Genomic DNA, 17777 nt, shown 5'->3' on the forward strand with positions numbered 1-17777 from the left:
ACCAGCAAAAAAAGTGCTATCTGATCTACTAACGGCGTGCAGTGAGGATTGCGTCTTTCAAATGAGCAAAACAACACGCATTGACATTGATTTCTTCCTATTTCCCTCTTTTCGCCAACATTATATTTTAAACTGGGGATTTCCTTTTTCTCGGGTCTCTCGTCTCTCCCCCAGCCTGCCCCCTCTGGTGCGCTCCTCTCCATAATGCGTTCGTCTCCTCCCTCTACAGCCCGCTGCTGCTACTCTGTAGGACGCTTTGTTTGGGGGACCTCACCACTGTTTGTACCCCCGTCTTCGATACCTCTTTCCAGTTTGCCTCTCTCACTAATACCTATTTTGCGCTTGCAGTCATCCTGCTTTCTGTCCAAACTCTCCGTGACGTAAACCAGTAGAACACGCAAAAGCCTAACTTAAATAGCTCCGCCTCCACAAAGTTTGCACCTGTTGTCATTCACGCAAATTTTCTTAGTAGATCACCCGCAAAACGCCCACCAACCAAACGTGCAAACTTTTGGAGTGAACACGCAATTTAGTACTCTTTAATTGGGAGCTTAGTAAATCTGGCCCTTAGTATTTCTCTTTTTTTAAAACGCTGTAAAGTGTAGAACTGGTTGATTAAATAATTACATATTCTATTTTGTCTTTTTGTTCTCCTTATTAAGAGCAAATCAAACATGAATTATCTTTATAGGAATAAATAGGTCTCTATAAGTTGATTGTATTACTCTTACCCTAACCATGGGAGATAATAATGTAATAAAAAGTGGGGTATATTGTATTACTTAACACTGCACAAGAACTTTATTTTGTTGAACACCTCTTCAGTCTTGGCAATTAATGACCTGCTGCTTTCCTTAAATGTAGCTTTATTGTGTCTGTTTTTACTGTGGACATGTTTTATCTTAAATATATATTTTTTTTGCCTTTTTACCTTTATCAGATAGGACAGTTGAAGAGAGACAGGAAATGTTGGGAGGAGATAGTAGGGGACGACATGCAGCAAAGGGCCGAGGTCAGATTCAAACCCACGTCTGCTCCGGACTATAGTCTCTGTACATGAGGTACATGTACATGTGGCTGTGGCTCAGTTGGTAGAGTTGTCAGTTGACAATCAACTATGTTCTGTTATATTCTTTTCTATTCTAAAATATAACTAATATTGAAAGAAAACATCAGTATCTGCACATGACATAATTAAGCTTGAAAATAATAAAAAATCTCAGTGTCAATCATTTACTTTTATCATACTTCATAAATAATGGTCTTGGTTATACAATTGGGATTTCCTTGAATCAAAGACACGTGTACCCATGTGATTTGGGGCCGTGCTAATATTCTCCTCAGTGGGTCGGCCTTCATGAATTACCCATGCCCATGATAAGATCAATGATAATCTAGAATTTAGCCCACCAAGAAACCAGCCAATACATATTCATCTATATATTTTCACATGATATTATTATGTAGCCTATATTCTATATATTAACGTATACAAATGACCTACTTTAAGCTTAAATCATAACCACATGAGTTTTGTTGTTCTCTCACACATACTTTCTCTTTCTTGCTCGATGCAGCTCTCAGCCTTTAAAATCTCAACCTTTCCAATGTAGTGACACCTTGATGCAAACATGCCCTTTAATTTCCTCTTAACACTGTGTAATGATAATGCTTTAGTGTCTGGATGCTGCTTGATGTGTAGGTTTGAATATACAGTGTTTCCTCTACATTAAAGGCGCGGTCGCCCTCATTGCTAGGTATGACACGTTTTTTGTCAGAAGCTGTGATTAATTCGTCCAAAAAGCTGCTCTCTTTAGTGATAATGGCATAGACAGACAGTGAAATCGTTTAGGAACAATCAAAGAATCCAAAGTCAGACATTGTTTAACGTTTGAAATCATCATGCTGATCGTTACATCAGCATGTACAGAGTCTTAATTAGTGATTGGATGCACCTGTGGAGGTAACCACATGTAGAGGGAATGGGTTTATTAAACATTTTGAAGGTTAGAATGGTTTTAAAGTACAGTTTACAATTGATCACACAGATGTTCATTTCATAGTGTTCATAATTATTAAATGTCTGACTAATTTCTAAGATTGGGCCTAAACCATTTCACTGTCTGTCTATGCCCATTATCACTAAGAGAGCACTTTTTCTCAAGTTTCTGGATCAACCACTCAGAGCTTCTGAGTGTCTTCTCTGATTTTTTTGTTTATAATGTTTCAATCTCATCGTCTATAAATTTCCCTAAAACAACAGCTCCATCTGTTGGTCAACTTAAAATAAAACTCTAGTTTTATTGAACATTGCAGCCTGGTAAAAAGATTTTTATTTTCATATCCCTAACTAGGCAAAATAAAGCAAAACATTGCCATAAATATATATTTTAAATGTTTTCTTTTCTTGATTGAAATAGGGAGAAAAAGTAAAGGACTCATGAGGTTTGATCAGCAATTAATAATAAATCAAATATTTAAAAAAACATTTTTGGGGAGATTCCACAAGAACATGTCTGTCAGTACAACCCAACTGAAGTTTGAAGTAATTAGTATAGGAGGTTTGTGTGGACACGTGTGTGTGTGTGTGTGTGTGTGTGTGTGTGTGTGTGTGTGTGTGTGTGTGTGTGTGTGTGTGTGTGTGTGTGTGTGTGTGTGTGTGTGAGGGAGCGTGTTGAACACCAACAATTACACTCGGTACTTTGTAAAAATCACTCAAGAAAAAGTTTACCTGGAATTGAATTAATATTGATGAAAAAGTAAAAAATTTGCAAAATACTGATTTGTCTTCGACTATGAAACTTCAGAAAACATGCCGATTTAACATTTACTACAGAAACATCTTAAGGGAATCTTCTGCCTTCATACACATCTGTGTTCTGCATCTTTTAATCTGTCTTTCAATCAAAAATATTGCACATCAAAGTCAAAATGTGCCGGTACACAAAGAGTTCTTCTGTTGATTGGGGCATCATGTAATCTCTGGGTCTCTGACTGTGCACAGGGGTGAGCAGAACAGAGACGAGTTTGAGGTCAGAAGCAGGAAGATAACCTGTGCAGTCACACATTTCTCAGGGCTCGTGAGAGTTTGTTTTTAGGCTTTGGTTTCTTTCACGATTGTATCAGTGATTGTACCTTAAGGTTTCCAAGCTGAACTCTTTCGTCAGAAGGTTTGATACAACCTGGGAGGAAAGATTTATCCCTTCATTTGAACGGCGAGAATCAAACCCTGAGGATAAAAGAATCACCTGAGGGAGAACCTTCTCTGCAAGGTAAGTCCTTACAACTGGTGTAAATATTTTAGTATGGTGACCACATTATACATTTTGAACCATCTTTATGTGTTTATTATTTATCTTTTTTATATGTGTTTTTCTGTTAATTACATTATGCTTATGTCTTATGATAAAACATGTTACGCTTAAACTGCACTGTTTGGAATCGACCTGAGTATGAGCACAACTTTTAAAGATTTAAACTGCAAACATATTTGAATAACACAGAGGGAACCGCTTTAGAGAAATGTAAGTTCTTTAAAATATATGAACACTGCGAGCATTCAAAGTGCTGACACATGTCTATACAAAAGGAACAAAACTTAATAACTTCCTCATTGATGATTTCTGCGCCCTTTAAATAAACATTTAATCTCATAGCGACATGCGAGAAGTGAAAGTGCTGAAACAAAATATAGCATCTTGTTTTCATATCTATTCAGGTTTTTGAAGAAGTTTGCGTGTAACGTGATTCTTGTAAACAGTGATTCGCATAAAAAGTGAAATCATCACCTTTGTATTATCTTTCAATTTACAGTCAGTGAAGGATGGTGGTTGTGACCTTCATACACACAAACTGAGTTTCAGTGAAACGTCTAACGATCTGATAAGGATCTCCTCTGCTTCAAAGAGAAGAAGAAGAAGAGCAGTGTGCAAACACCTCCTGCAGCCTAACTTTGTCTGCAATCACTTATTTTCTAACAGGACTGAATTTGGGTCAGTCACCTAGGAGAGGAAGAGCTGAACTTGAACAAAAGCTTTTTTATCCCGATGTGATGTGATGAGATGCAGGGTTTGAACCAAACACCAAACTATCACATTTATTTTTTCAACATTCAAAAGAAGCAGTGACACAAAGAAAACTACCCAGAAATGTAAAGGAATAGTTGAAATGTTTTGTCATCAGACTTCACAAAATGTGACGTTCATGCTTTAGGAGATACATTTAAAACATGTGCTCTATTTTAAAGTGATGTTCTGCCTTGTGGTATGTCATGATTCCACTTTATTATACTCTATAACATGAACCCCATAATGAAAATACAAATATATATAAAAACATTTTTTACATATTCCTCTCAAATTGTGTTAGGTATAAAGGTATTTATTCATTTATCAGGGACAATACATAAAGATAAAAATAAACTTCATTTATCCCCGTGGAGGAAATTTGTGCATTACAGCAGCTCCAGAAAACAGGGGACGGGAATATAATTATTAAAAATAAAAATAGAAGTTAAAATAAAATCAAACATATTTACATTCAGTTAAATAAAAAAAATACAATATTGTAAAATTACACAGTAACTACACAGGAATGGGTTTTGTTCTTAAAAAAACACACACACAGTGTGTAGCATGAGGCGGTGATGCCGTTAAAGAGTCTGATTAAACAGTCTGACTTCAGATGGGATGAACGACCTGCGGTAGCGCTCTGTCTTGCAGGGTGGGTGTCTCAGTCTGCTGCTGAAGGAGCTGCTCAGGACCCCCACAGTGTCATGCAGGGGGTGAGAGGGGTTGTCCATGATGGATGTCAGCTACATGTAGGCATTGTTACATCTATTGAAGTGCAACAGATAGGACTTCTAGCCATGGCTAATTTGTAGTCCTTGTCCCGTCAGGCTTTTAGGAATGAACACAACAATAACGCAGTAAAACATTCATATTTGATTTATTTGCTCATTTCAGTGTATGGTTTTAACGCAACATAAAATATAAAAATATGTTCCCATAATACTGAAACACTGTCCATAAAAAAACAGCAGCAGGAAGAGGAAAACGTTTAATGCAGACATCAAAACTCAATTGCAGCAGACATAAGATAAGCAGCGACAAATATACATAAAAACAAACAGTAAATATAGATAGGCATCATTAAATTTCGCTGCCCTTTAAAAAGTCTGCAACGTGTCTTTATTTGTTACATACCGCTTTGTAAGAATCAGAATCAGGTTTATTGCGAAGTACGTTTACGTGGCCGAAATGTAACAAAAGCAAAACTATTAATTTGTTTTTTAAGGGTTGTGGCTTGCCTTAGTCCCTCTATGAACCACTCCTGTTCCTCTCTGTCTCCAATAAAGCGAGACACTAAAAGGATCTGTCCACGACCCTGTCCCCCTGATTTGCACTTAGTGGACTCTGGGTTGCTGTGGTATAAATTCTGTTATGTTAGTGTGAATATGACTTTAAGAATATGTCATTTTGAAACTCTCGCCTCTCGTGGCCTGTCCTGCGGAGAGACACACATCCACCAGTAACTCTATGGTACTCCACCAGTACTCTATGGTACTCCACCAGTACTCTATGGTACTCCACCAGTACTCTATGGTGCTCCACCTGTACTCTATGGTGCTCCACCTGTACTCTATGGTGCTCCGCCACTACGCCAAAAGTTGCCACACTCTGCCAGGTTCCTCAGCCGCCCTCCCAGTATCCGCAGTATAAACAGAAAGTTAACCCCACACATACTCCGTGCGCGCCGCGGTCCGTCAGCGCCGCGCACCACGCCGTGTAGATGTGTTTCCACAGCGTGCGCCGCGGTCCGTCAGCGCCGCGCACCACGCCGTGTAGATGTGTTTCCACAGCGTGCGCCGCGGTCCGTCAGCGCCGCGCACCACGCCGTGTAGATGTGTTTCCACAGCGTGTGCCGCGGTCCGTCAGCGCCGCGCACCACGCCGTGTAGATGTGTTTCCACAGCGTGCGCCGCGGTCCGTCTCTGCTTTTTCAATGGAGTACGCTGCAAGCACGCGTCAAGCTGGACAGGAAGTCAAACAAGGATAGGCAAGGAGCATCCGGACAATTAGGCTACAAAATAAAACTCCATATATCCTACGGACTCGCGATCATATTTTTCATCACTTTGTCAACATTACGTCAAAACAGTAGAATAATGAAGGCAGCAGTACTCTTACTGTCTCGGAACTTAAATATAAAAGAATACATGTATTAAAGCAATATAAGATACAATATTATAACAAAAAAATGTCCAAAAGGTGCATTGGAGGTGCTGTATTTGTGCAATAAACTGGACGGAGCAACAGTTTCCTAGGAATGAAGCCAACATATTTAGAGCCCCCTCTGCTGACTGGTTGCAGTATAGTCATAGACCCCGCCTCCTTCAGGTGGGACGTGGGTCAAACTATAACATTACTAAACGTCAAATAAATGTTTATCAAATTGGATTCTGTCAAAAGAGTTTTCATGCTGATTCTTGTCCGAGTTTTCATCTTTTCTGAGCAGTTTTGTTCTAATAAGTAATTTGATGTTAAAAAAAAAGCAGATATAACTTCATGATCGTCAGCTCTGTGAACAAATCTGTCCTTACAGCTCCTCCCTCTCTAAAGGTGAGAAAAGGTGTAACATAAAGTAACAACACAGTCATTTAACTTTTTGAACTGTGATGTCTGCTCCTAATCAACACTAGAGTCTGAGGCCCAGGTTCGAATCCAGCCTGTGGCTCCTTTCCCGCATGTATTTCCCCTCTCTCTCTCTCTCTCGCTCCCTGATTTCCGACTCTATCCACTGTCCTATCTCTCAATTAAAGGTACAAAAAGCCCAAAAATAAATCTTTAAAAAAAAAAAAGAAAAAAAGTGACTGCGATCAGCAAAAGGTGCCTGGTGTCAATTCTGCGGCTTCACCAGCCGGCTCCCTTATCTGCATCTTGTCTCCAAATTATCTCACAGATGCAGTCTGTCTGAGCCTGTGGGTATCTTTGCTATCTTTGCCTAAAGTGACAAACTGGTGATATATACATAACAAATGAGGCACAAAAAAACAAACAGACAAGGTCAGGACAATGACTCCAAAATACAGTAAAAAAAATAACATAAAACAAATAAACAGCAAAAAACTAAGACATCAATAGACACACATCAGACTACGAACAGAAAAACTACAAAACTATATGAAATACCTAAGAAGGGATACAGGAAGTGAGAGAAGCAATACAGAGAAAGAGAGAAGGGGAGGGAGAGAAGGTGCTTTGTGAGGGGGACTTGAGAGGTAGAAGAGAGTTGAAGAGTTGAGCAGTGTGTGTGGTATGTGTTGAACATGTTGACGTTAAACAATGTTGTGGTGTGAGAGGTGAGAGTTTGTGTAATGATTATGTTTTAGCGGAAGTTGACTGCAGTCAGGGTTTTGGGTTGCAAGTATCTTAAATGATGAAGTTACACAAATCGTGCAGTGTGAAAAGTAAATACTGAAGTCCAGTGGCAGCCTTAACATGAATGTATTGTTGTGACTCTGGTGCTGCATAAAGAGGCAGTGACAATTCTGTTATGAACTCTTTTGATGTTAATTGATGTCTTCTCCCTTTAGCTGAAAACCATGGAGCAGGTGACTACGACAGACTATGACTACAGTACAGATGATTACCCTGTAGATGGTCTCTGCAACGTGGATCTCAATCCTGTGGAGATCGCCCAAACCTACATCCACTCCATCATCTGTGCCTTCGGCCTGATCGGAAATGTTCTCGTCGTCGTCACCTACCTCTTCTACAAACGCACCAAGACCATGACCGACGTCTACCTCTTCCACGTGGCCATGGCTGACCTGATCTTTGTAGTGGCTCTGCCTTTTATCATCTACAACGAGCAGCACAGTTGGCTGATGGGACATGTGGCCTGTAAGATACTGAGGTCAGCCTACAGTATTAACCTGTACAGCGGCATGCTCCTGCTGGCCGGCATCGGTGGAGATCGTTACATAGCCATCGTTCATGCTAGGAGGTCGTTTGGAGCGCGCTCAACCGCTCTGATGTACAGCCGCCTCGTCTGCTTGTCTGTTTGGCTGTTTGCTTTTGCTTTAACTGTGCCCACATTCATCTACACAGAATGCTATTCAGATCCCGACGGGGGGATGGGCAAGTCAACTATGGTGTGTGAGATGCATTTCAACAAAACAGAAACAGCAAAGCTGGTGAAAGTGCTCGTTCCCAGCCTTCAAATGGCCATCGGTTTCCTGGTGCCGCTGCTGGTGATGGTGTTCTGTTACTCCAGCATCATGTGCACCCTGCTGAGGGCACGGAGCAGCCAGAGGCACAAGGCCGTGCTGGTGGTGCTGGCAGTGGTCGTGGTCTTCATTGTGTGCCACCTTCCTTACAACATAACTCTGCTGACCCACACTGTGGCTCTGTTCAAACAGAGGAGCTGCGAGGTGGAGAATGTTAAACTCAAAGTGTTGGCTGTTTCCAGAAGTGTAGCTTACCTCCACTGCTGCCTCAACCCCGTTCTCTACGCCTTCGTCGGGGTGAAGTTCCAGAGCCACTTCAGGCAGATTCTGTCGGACCTGTGGTGCTTCAGCAAGAAGTACATCTACTCCGCTCGCACGTCGCGTGCCACGTCTGATGTCTGCATCTCAGGCCGGGTCTCGTCAGAAGGTTTCAACAACATTTCGTCATTTAGTGCTTAAATACGCTGCGGTGCAAACCTCCTTCAAACCAGTGAATGAGCAGCTTAGCTTCTATACGCTGCTGCTTTGTTGTTTCTGTGCATATGGGGTAAAATAACTTGAACTGTCATTTTCACAGTTCATCCCCATCTGACTGATTATGAGTGTATGACAAATAGAAGTAAAGTTACACTGATGGTTTAAAGAAACACAGTTTTCAAAGATTTATGAGATAATATCAGAAGACAAAGTTATACCCAGTCAAAACCATAGACTGTATAAAAAGTCTCACTGATGTCACCTATCGTTTTCCAAAGAGGCATTTTTAAGTCCAATGATGGCAGTCACCAAATAGGAAATCTCCACCCAATTAGATCAATCTAATAACAAAGAGATGGAGCTGAGGTGGGAAACAGCTACAACAGGCCCACCTGTCAGTCAAATCAGCAACACCCAGCATCAGATTACCATTTAAAATAAGATCTGCTGCCACAACTGAACAGTTTAAGTCATTTTTAAAAACCCATTTATTTTCCTTGGCTTTTATCTCTAGTTGAGTGTTTTATCCCAGCAGCAGTGTCTTCTAGAACTTTTACTATTGTTTTGTGTTTTAATTTTTGCTTTTACGTGTCTTTATGATATTTTGGATGTAATGTATTTTGCCTATTTTACTGTACAGCACTTTGGTCCGCCTCGGCTGTTATAAATGTGCTATATAAATAAAGTTGACTTGACTTGACCCCAAATTATGCAAATATATGCATAATGTTTGGGCCCCTTAAAATAAAAACTTATGAATAAAAAAAATGCACCCCTCTTCCAGTGTGTATAATAACACAAGAAAGAAATTAGCCTTTGAGATTGAATTTTTTTTTGTTCAAGGCTGTAAACATGTTTATTTCTGCTGTAAAAACTGACATTTTAATATAGGACCTGATGGGGATTCCTTTGTTTTGTTTCACTTGAGAAACTGCATTTTTTTTTTGCTCTGCATTTGCTTCTGTTTTTTTAAAGCCATAAATTGCAATTTGCTGTTAACGAGTTGAGCCACTGTTTGGTCATCTATTGTCTGTCGACGAAGCCTCGCTTCTGCTGCCTCACAATTTTGGACATAATAAGTAACACACTTTGTTTGTTTGTATGCCTCTGAATGTGATGTTGATTTGCTTTTAAAAACATTTGAAGAAGCTCATTCTCCCATATTGCTAATCCTAACCAAGCGAAATGTTTGACAACCACACACATACCTTATTCTACAAGATATTAAACACTGTGCTTATTTTGTATGGTTGTGTTCTTCTGTCACATTGTCTCAATAAACATTGTGTTTATAAAACTGTATTTTCTTAAAAAGAGTTGATGCACAGTACAAATGAATGTAAACAGTTTCAAGTGATTGTAGAACAGGAAACTGGATTTTTCTTTAATCTCTTTTGTATTATCATCATTACATTAATCAGTGTATTTTAGCTTTCAAACCATGAAATAGGATGTCAATGATTTTCTTAAACCAAAATGTATGATACTGTGATTTGTAAACAACAACAACTACATCTGCACCTAAACATCAAGTCATTAATTTCCGTACAAACAATATCTGATATCTGACTCATAAACATGAAAACATGATATGACACTCTGTGTGCAACCAACCATGAACGAGGGTTTATATATTCTTCTGATGATCTTGATAAGACAACAGAGGAAGCAGAAGTGTTGGAGCACAATGTGACATATGAGACAGTCTGATGTTCTAACACTGTGTGTTTGAACGGGGAGAGACTTCAGAAGAGAGCTGCTTCGTTAAGATGAGACGGACAGCGTTAAAGACGAGGAGGGCAACTTCTGAGAAAGCAGCAAGAGAGAGCTAGAAACTGAAGAAAATATCAAAGTCACAATCAACTCTTCTTCCTGTCTGCTGGTACATACATGTTAAAGTGTTGGGGAGAGGAATGCTGTGATTGCTGATGTTACTGATCAATCTAACTACCTTCCTCTGCCTTTGTTGTCTACCTTGGCAGCTTCAGCTTGTAGAAGGAATAATGAGCACTGAGTTACAGGCAGAGTTCAAACAGATATAGGCCGGTGGGCAGGGTCTGCAAGATACTTGTTTGTTTTTTATTTCGAGCATTTAAACTGCATAGCCTATTTTTCAAATACATGTATAATCAAAATAAGAGCTTCAGATATTGCATATTTTCTTCATCCATTGTCTAGTATTTTGCAGAGCAATAAATTAAGTTGTTTACTTTTGGTAATATCTATGGTATTTTACATAAAAAAGATGATTACCCAACCTGCACTTTGAAGTGTTAACTGATTTAAAAAATAAAATAAAAAGCTTTCTTAGCTCATAACCTCATAACCATTTCCTGTATATAACTGTGTGAAAAAAGATGGAGGATGCATCTCCAGCTACAGCCGTTGAACACAAATGAAGCCACAATACCCTCTGTAAGTGTTATCCAGTTACAAACCAATACTAGAAAGAAAGCCACAGCGGACGAGGTTACCTTTGTGTAGTAGTGGAGAATCTGTCCCACAAAAGTGTGCCTGTCATCGCATCAGAGACCGCTTCACCACTACACAGAGGTAAGCTAGTCCCCTCGTGCTGTTTTTCTGCAATTTGTCCCCATTACACCTTGAATTACAGGATACAACCTGACACACCCAGTGAACAGCTACCAACACAAACCAATACTACATTGTTTAGTTGTGACAAACATAATGATGAGGCAGCAACAAAATAATAATCTGTTAGCCTTTGAAATGTCAAATATCGTAACAGAATGTGCATCAGGCGCACAGGAGTCTGTGAATCAGGATGGAGCATCGCTTGTGTCTGGGTACAAAGCTGTGAGCCTCAGAGGTGCTACAGTACCATGGCTGTATATTTTGTGTCATTTTTAGAAGACACAAGAGGAGCAGACCTTTCAATTTTGTTTGAAATTGAATAAAAAGACTATTTCAAACGCTGAAGAATCCAAGAGTAATAAAATCAACTAATACGCAGACTAAAGATACCTCAGTCCTTTCTTTAAAACACAGCTTTGATCCCTTTCAGACAGCGTGTTCTTACCTGGTTACCTGGTACAAACAACTTTAGTAAAAAAAAACAAAACATGAAAACTAGCACACCCGTCATCAGGCTCTATTACTTTGATTGGGTTTTCTGCAGAGAATGGGTTCTTTCTTTGTGGAGCATGACACAGAAACATTTTTGGTCATTTCCTGTAATAGTTTCAGAGAATGTCAAATGTGATGAATGCAACAACAAGTAACAAGAGAGGGTAAAGCTGGAGGGGATTTATCAGCAAAAACAGTCAGAGTGAAACTGGGGACAGCGGCACGGAAAGATAGAAAATAAATGTTTTAAGTCCATACATTAATGCCATTGACGCTTTACCGTATTGTCCATTAATATACACCAGCAATGCTCACAATCATCCAGAAACCTGAAATAAGAAGACAAAAGTATAATCGACAAATTGTAAATATGAGTAGCCGTGTGTTTGGATGTGGAAATATGATGGAACTTTTTGAATAAAGCCAACCATTCCTCTTTTAGTGATGTACTTTAAACAAAACTAAATAAGCCACTGGGTGAACAACTAGTGAACGAGTATTTTTATTTCACACAAAACATGTCATTCATTGAATAAATATAAAGCCAAGATGAACTCAGTCACGTTGCAATCTAACGCCGATGTTCAAACGACGTCTTACAGGATTAAAGCTATTTGACAGACTAAATCTCAACATCAAGTTATTTAAAAGAAAAAAAGGGTTGCAGAATAAGATAGGATCAGTTAATCCAGTTTGTTCTGTTTGAACTTTTGAAAAGGATTAGAATAAATGTGATCCTCCTGATGGTGGTAGAGGCCTGCATTCAGACTTGATAACAGCAAAAAATGCAATATTTATTATTTAATTGCTTAAACAATGCAACATTTTTGTGAAGTAGTTCTGATTTTAGACATTTTTTAAAATTAGAATTCACACTAGAATGCTGTTTGTCTTCAGTGATGAGGTGCAAATGAGGTTCATACATGCAAATGTTTGTGTCTATTGTACTGTGTCTCCCTTTGTGTATCTGTCTGTGTTTTTGCTACTGACTCGTGGCCACGTCTCCATTCATCTATTATCTATAGCTCTCATCCTGTTAAAGGTCGCAGAGGAGCAGAGCACAACCTCAGCTGTCACTGAGCGAGGGGTGCAGCACATCCTGGACTAGTTGTCAAACACAGGACTAACATACAGAGATAACCATTCATGCTCACACCTACTGGAACATATAGAGTCATCACAACATGTCTTTACACTGTGGGAGGAAGAGCACCCACACAGGAGGCCACACAGACAACAGACGGATGGATGGATGGATGGATGGATGGACAGACGGACAGACGGGTGGTTGGAATTTAATTGTCGTTGTTTAATTTAAATGTCTGAAATGTTGACATGCATCACAACAGCTCCATTTACAACATAGAATAAAAGAAGACATACACGGCTACATGCATTTGAAACAACATTTCAAATATGGACGAGTGCAATGAATCAACACGAGCTGGGATGTGCAGATGCAGCTGATTATATCTCACACTAGAAGATTGCTTCCTGTAAGTGCCCACCACTCCACCACCTGTTAACCACTACACCAGCAGCAGCACAATATCTGTTCATACATTCTCTTTCAGTGATTGACAACAGGTTGTGGGACTGCATTAGAAAGACTTTCCCCCTTTAAACATAATTTCATTATCTTGCACATAATAATGCATAATGTTTTCTCCCATTTTCACCAGAATAATACAATGAGCAATGAACTGTATGATGGAGGCTGCATGGCAATTTCTGAATTTGTCTTGGAAACTTTTTATTTTCTCCACACCACACAACTGTTGAACCAAAGTAATGATGAAGCAATATGTTAACATATTTTGATAACATTTATACTTCTATGGATGGATGGACAGAGGATGGACGGACAGACGGATAGATGGATGGAATTTAATTGTCGTTGTTTAATTTAAATGTCTGAAATGTTGACATGCATCACAACAGCTCCATTTACAACATAGAATAAAAGAAGACATACACGGCTACATGCATTTGAAACAACATTTCAAATATGGACGAGTGCAATGAATCAACACGAGCTGGGATGTGCAGATACAGCTGATTATGACTCATTCTGGTTGTGTCTCTGACTAAACAGCACAATGTTGAACCCAAGATACTGTAGACATGACATCATAAGGAAATGATTTATACTCATATTCACAGAATAAAAAGAAGATTGACTTTCTGACCTGCAGTATTCAGACTTTTCCATCCACTGGATGTCCTCAGTGAGCTGTGTTTGGTTTTTGTTTTTTTCAGGATGGAAGGGACTGGATCTGTCAGCTCCTCTGTTTCATCCAGTTTGTTAAGAAGCCTGAGCAGTTTGTTAGTTGACACTGTTTTAATCCCTTCTCTAATTTGTCTAATCCGCTCAGGTTGCTTTGCTTTGTTCTGCTGGTGAACATGAAGACGCATCCGTACTAAAGCTTCTATTTTACACGCCCTTCCTTTGGCTCCATCTCTTTATTTCCACACTAAACGTTCACTTATTCCCTCATATGACACACTCACAGCGATGGGCATTAATGCTTTGGACATACCTTCATGCATTCTGAATCTGTGGCCTCTCGTCACATTAGTACACTGTCTGCAATTTGAGAACTTACATTACGCAATTCACATCATTCGATCAATTGATATTTCACTCGAGACCCATTTTAAACACATTTAAAAGCCAGATGTGAACTGCAGTTAAACTCAGTTGAAATCTAGGCAGCACAGATACATCTGGACACAAGATTTCACGTCTGAGCAGGGCCTGAGTGGGGATATAGGATAAGACGGAATCAACCACATGTTGCTATTACAAATGACAGATTTAATGGTCTTAATATGTCACAATTATTTGTCAGATTTTTGTAACCTTCTCCGAGGAACAGAAGCAGACTAAATACAATCAAGTCATGCCAACACCTCCTGTTTCCTTGCTCCTTTCTCTTCCCACCAGGAGGGCCTGGCCTCTCCTGTGAGGCTTTACTTGCATTTGCAGGTTTTCCCATTTGCATGATGGCGGTAATGATGCATAACAAGAAATGAACTGAAGGGTTATATAATAATAGTTTGCTGTTTTATCACTTTAAGCACCATCTTGTTTATGACAAATGGTTTGTATGACTCTGTGGTGGCATCAGCCCCCCTATACGGAGAGGTCAGCTGAAGCAGCAGCATCACGGCTGCAGACAGGAACTGAATGAACACACTGGTGAAGAAGGCCAGCTTTATTCTGGGCTGCCCCCTCCATCCTGTGGAGGTGGTGGGAGATAGGAGGATGATGTCAAGGCTTAAAACTGTTTCAAGTTTGTTGCATTGCAGAGTCACTTGAGGGTAACATTTGGAGCAATGTGAGAGCATGAGTTGCTCATCTTTCTCACATCTTCAGAGGTCAGAAGTTACGGCATCATCAGGAGATATATGACCATCCTCTTATCTTCAGAGAGATGACACCCATTTCAATGTGATGGTTTACAGACCCTTCAGCCCTCAGGCTCATTCCAGATATGTCTCTTTCTGTTTCACATATTATGGACATGCTACAACAAGGTGGCACCATCTTTGGCGCCGCAGTGACTCGGAGGGCTCTCCTTTGAGGGTAAATTTTACTCAAAGCAGATCCTCGGCGCCGTCCACGAGGGGTCTTTTTAACCACATGGGAGTATATTCATCTACACATCTGGTATTTGATAATGAAGTCACTCTTTTGACTCCTATACCACAATTAGTGTGTGGTTCATTCTCCTACGAGTCATCACTGTTGAAGGGTTTTATTGTAACACTGATATATTGTTCTGCTAGACACTTTATACATCCAGCCTGGGCAGGGATGACTGCTATAAGTATGTGTTTGTTCACCTCTGTGTGTGTGTGTGTGTGTGTGTGTGTGTGTGTGTGTGTGTGTGTGTGTGTGTGTTGTTTAGAGACATTCATCAGATGTTGTTTGAAGATTTTCTGCATGTATAGTCTTTTGTCTGACTCGTCCGGACTCTACACTTTAGTTCTGAGGAGTAAACACATCAATGAAAAGAAAATATTGTAAGACAAAAGATTAACATTTAGCCTACACCTTCTTTGGGTTTTCAGAGCTGACATGAACATTTTTCTTGACCATATTTTTACTGTGATATGTCCCATGTTCAACTGGAGTGTATAGACATTTTACTGCTGTGTTTTATTTTTTGCATTATTGTCTACTGCATTCGTTTTCTTTATTCTAGGACGCCTCATGATGCAGGCAAAGGGTTGGCCGATGAAACTTTTTAGCCGTTCAGCTACTCAATGTGTTCATATCGGTTAACGTAAATTGTCGTTTTTAAAAAAACAAAAAGACATACAGGAAAAGAGGATTGACCTGGAGAAAGTAGAACACATCAACAAACGCTTGTGCTAGCTTGTGTTGCATCCATAAATCACTGTACCTTTTGTGATGCGAGAATAACTTCTACAAAAATAGACTCATATTTATCAGAAGAAAATGATGAGCAGAGACCTGAGTGTCTAAAAGTAAAGGCAAATACTGAATAACACAATTCTTTAGGTTGTTGTCTGAATCACTCTGATCAAAGTTAGCCTTAAAGCCCCTATTTTTTAAATGGTATCATAGTTTAGCTCACCTTACACAGAAACCTCTTCCATCAGTGTGTGAATGTGTCGGTGTGACCTGCGGTGTAAAAGTGCTTTGAGTAGTCAGAAGACTAAAGCATCATGCCATTTACACTGTGGGAAAACAATGCTTTTTTTTTTTCATGCTAATGTGATTATGCTTAACTATTAGCTATCACTCATTTGTCATCAACCATAGTGCTAAGTTTGGTTAAACCTGGTTGAAAAAGGCAGCAGGGTCTCCTAACACCTTCAGAGGTGAGTGTTAGATAAATGTAAGAGTTTATCTAAAGAATAAAGTGAGAGTGAGTACTGGAGGTCCTCTCACCCTGTGGACTGTGAATATGAAGTCCGTGGACCTGGAGCTACATTAGTGTGGACTGATGGTTCATTGGAAACCTAATAACCACTAAACAGTTGAATTGGAAATGAGGCAAAAACAGCAATAACCTGTGAAGCCTGGAAGAGAGTATGACTTGACTTATTGGTGCGGCTTTTTACAGGCAGTTAGACAGTTCATCATCTTACAGCGCTTGGCACCAGCTGTCTGTTTGAGTTGGCACAGTGTGGCCCAACAGGCTTCAAAATAGTAAAAGAAGGGTATAAACTCTGTTAATTCATGTATTAAGTCTTTTTTCATTGATTTGACATTCAGTGATTAGGTCAAAGTAAACTGAGATGGCTGCAATATGACACATCTGATGAAACTTTGGCATCTGTCAACTTAATGCACAATGAGCTAATCAGACTCAGGTGAGACTAATGACACAGGTGAAGACAATCAGGGCGGGGCACACAATCACAAAGGTGGGAAAAACGCACGTGAAGACAGGAAGAAAAACAAGACACACCGGGGGCCAAGAACTACAAAATAAAACAGGAAACACTGAAGACTAGACTAGTTAATCGAAACAATGCCCACACAGGGAATTCAGAAACATGAGGAAGGAAAAAAACAGGAAATACAAAGAACTACCCAAGAATATAATCTGTCTGTCTGTCTGTCTGTCTCTCTCCATTCGTTCTCTCGTCCATCTGTACTCTGTCTGTCCGTCTATACAGTATGCTTCTTGTACTGAGCTAATAGAGGTAAGAGCTACCACAGGCACACAAAAACAACATGTTTTTTTTGGAGTCAGAAATGAACATAAATAGAAGAAAGTGGAAATGCTCTTTTTCAAAACAACTGTTTTACCCTGAACTGCACCATGATTTACAAGATGAACATGATGCTATGTTAAAGAAGACTCAGATCTGCCATATGAGAGCATGAACTCTTTTAGAAAATGTTACCTGAGGCTAACTTCCTCCCAGACCACATCTTTATTGTCTGATATTAATCCTACAGTGTTGACAGTGTTTGGCTCACAGCTGCAGTTTTGGCTGCT

The 17777-nt window shown here is 39.7% G+C and overlaps 1 protein-coding gene across 1 annotated transcript; it reads left to right on the top strand.

Moving 5' to 3' along the window:
* Positions 1-3026: 3026 nt before the first annotated feature.
* ccr6b (chemokine (C-C motif) receptor 6b) lies at positions 3027-10006 on the top strand. The gene is made up of 2 exons (XM_020648003.3): positions 3027-3272; positions 7594-10006. The coding sequence occupies exon 2, from the start codon at positions 7603-7605 to the stop codon at positions 8686-8688; it is 1086 nt and encodes a 361-aa protein (XP_020503659.2). The 5' UTR covers positions 3027-3272; positions 7594-7602; the 3' UTR covers positions 8689-10006.
* Positions 10007-17777: the final 7771 nt, after the last annotated feature.

The sequence above is a fragment of the Labrus bergylta genome, chromosome 18 (genome assembly GCF_963930695.1).
Source record: "Labrus bergylta chromosome 18, fLabBer1.1, whole genome shotgun sequence".
NCBI lineage: Eukaryota > Metazoa > Chordata > Actinopteri > Labriformes > Labridae > Labrus > Labrus bergylta.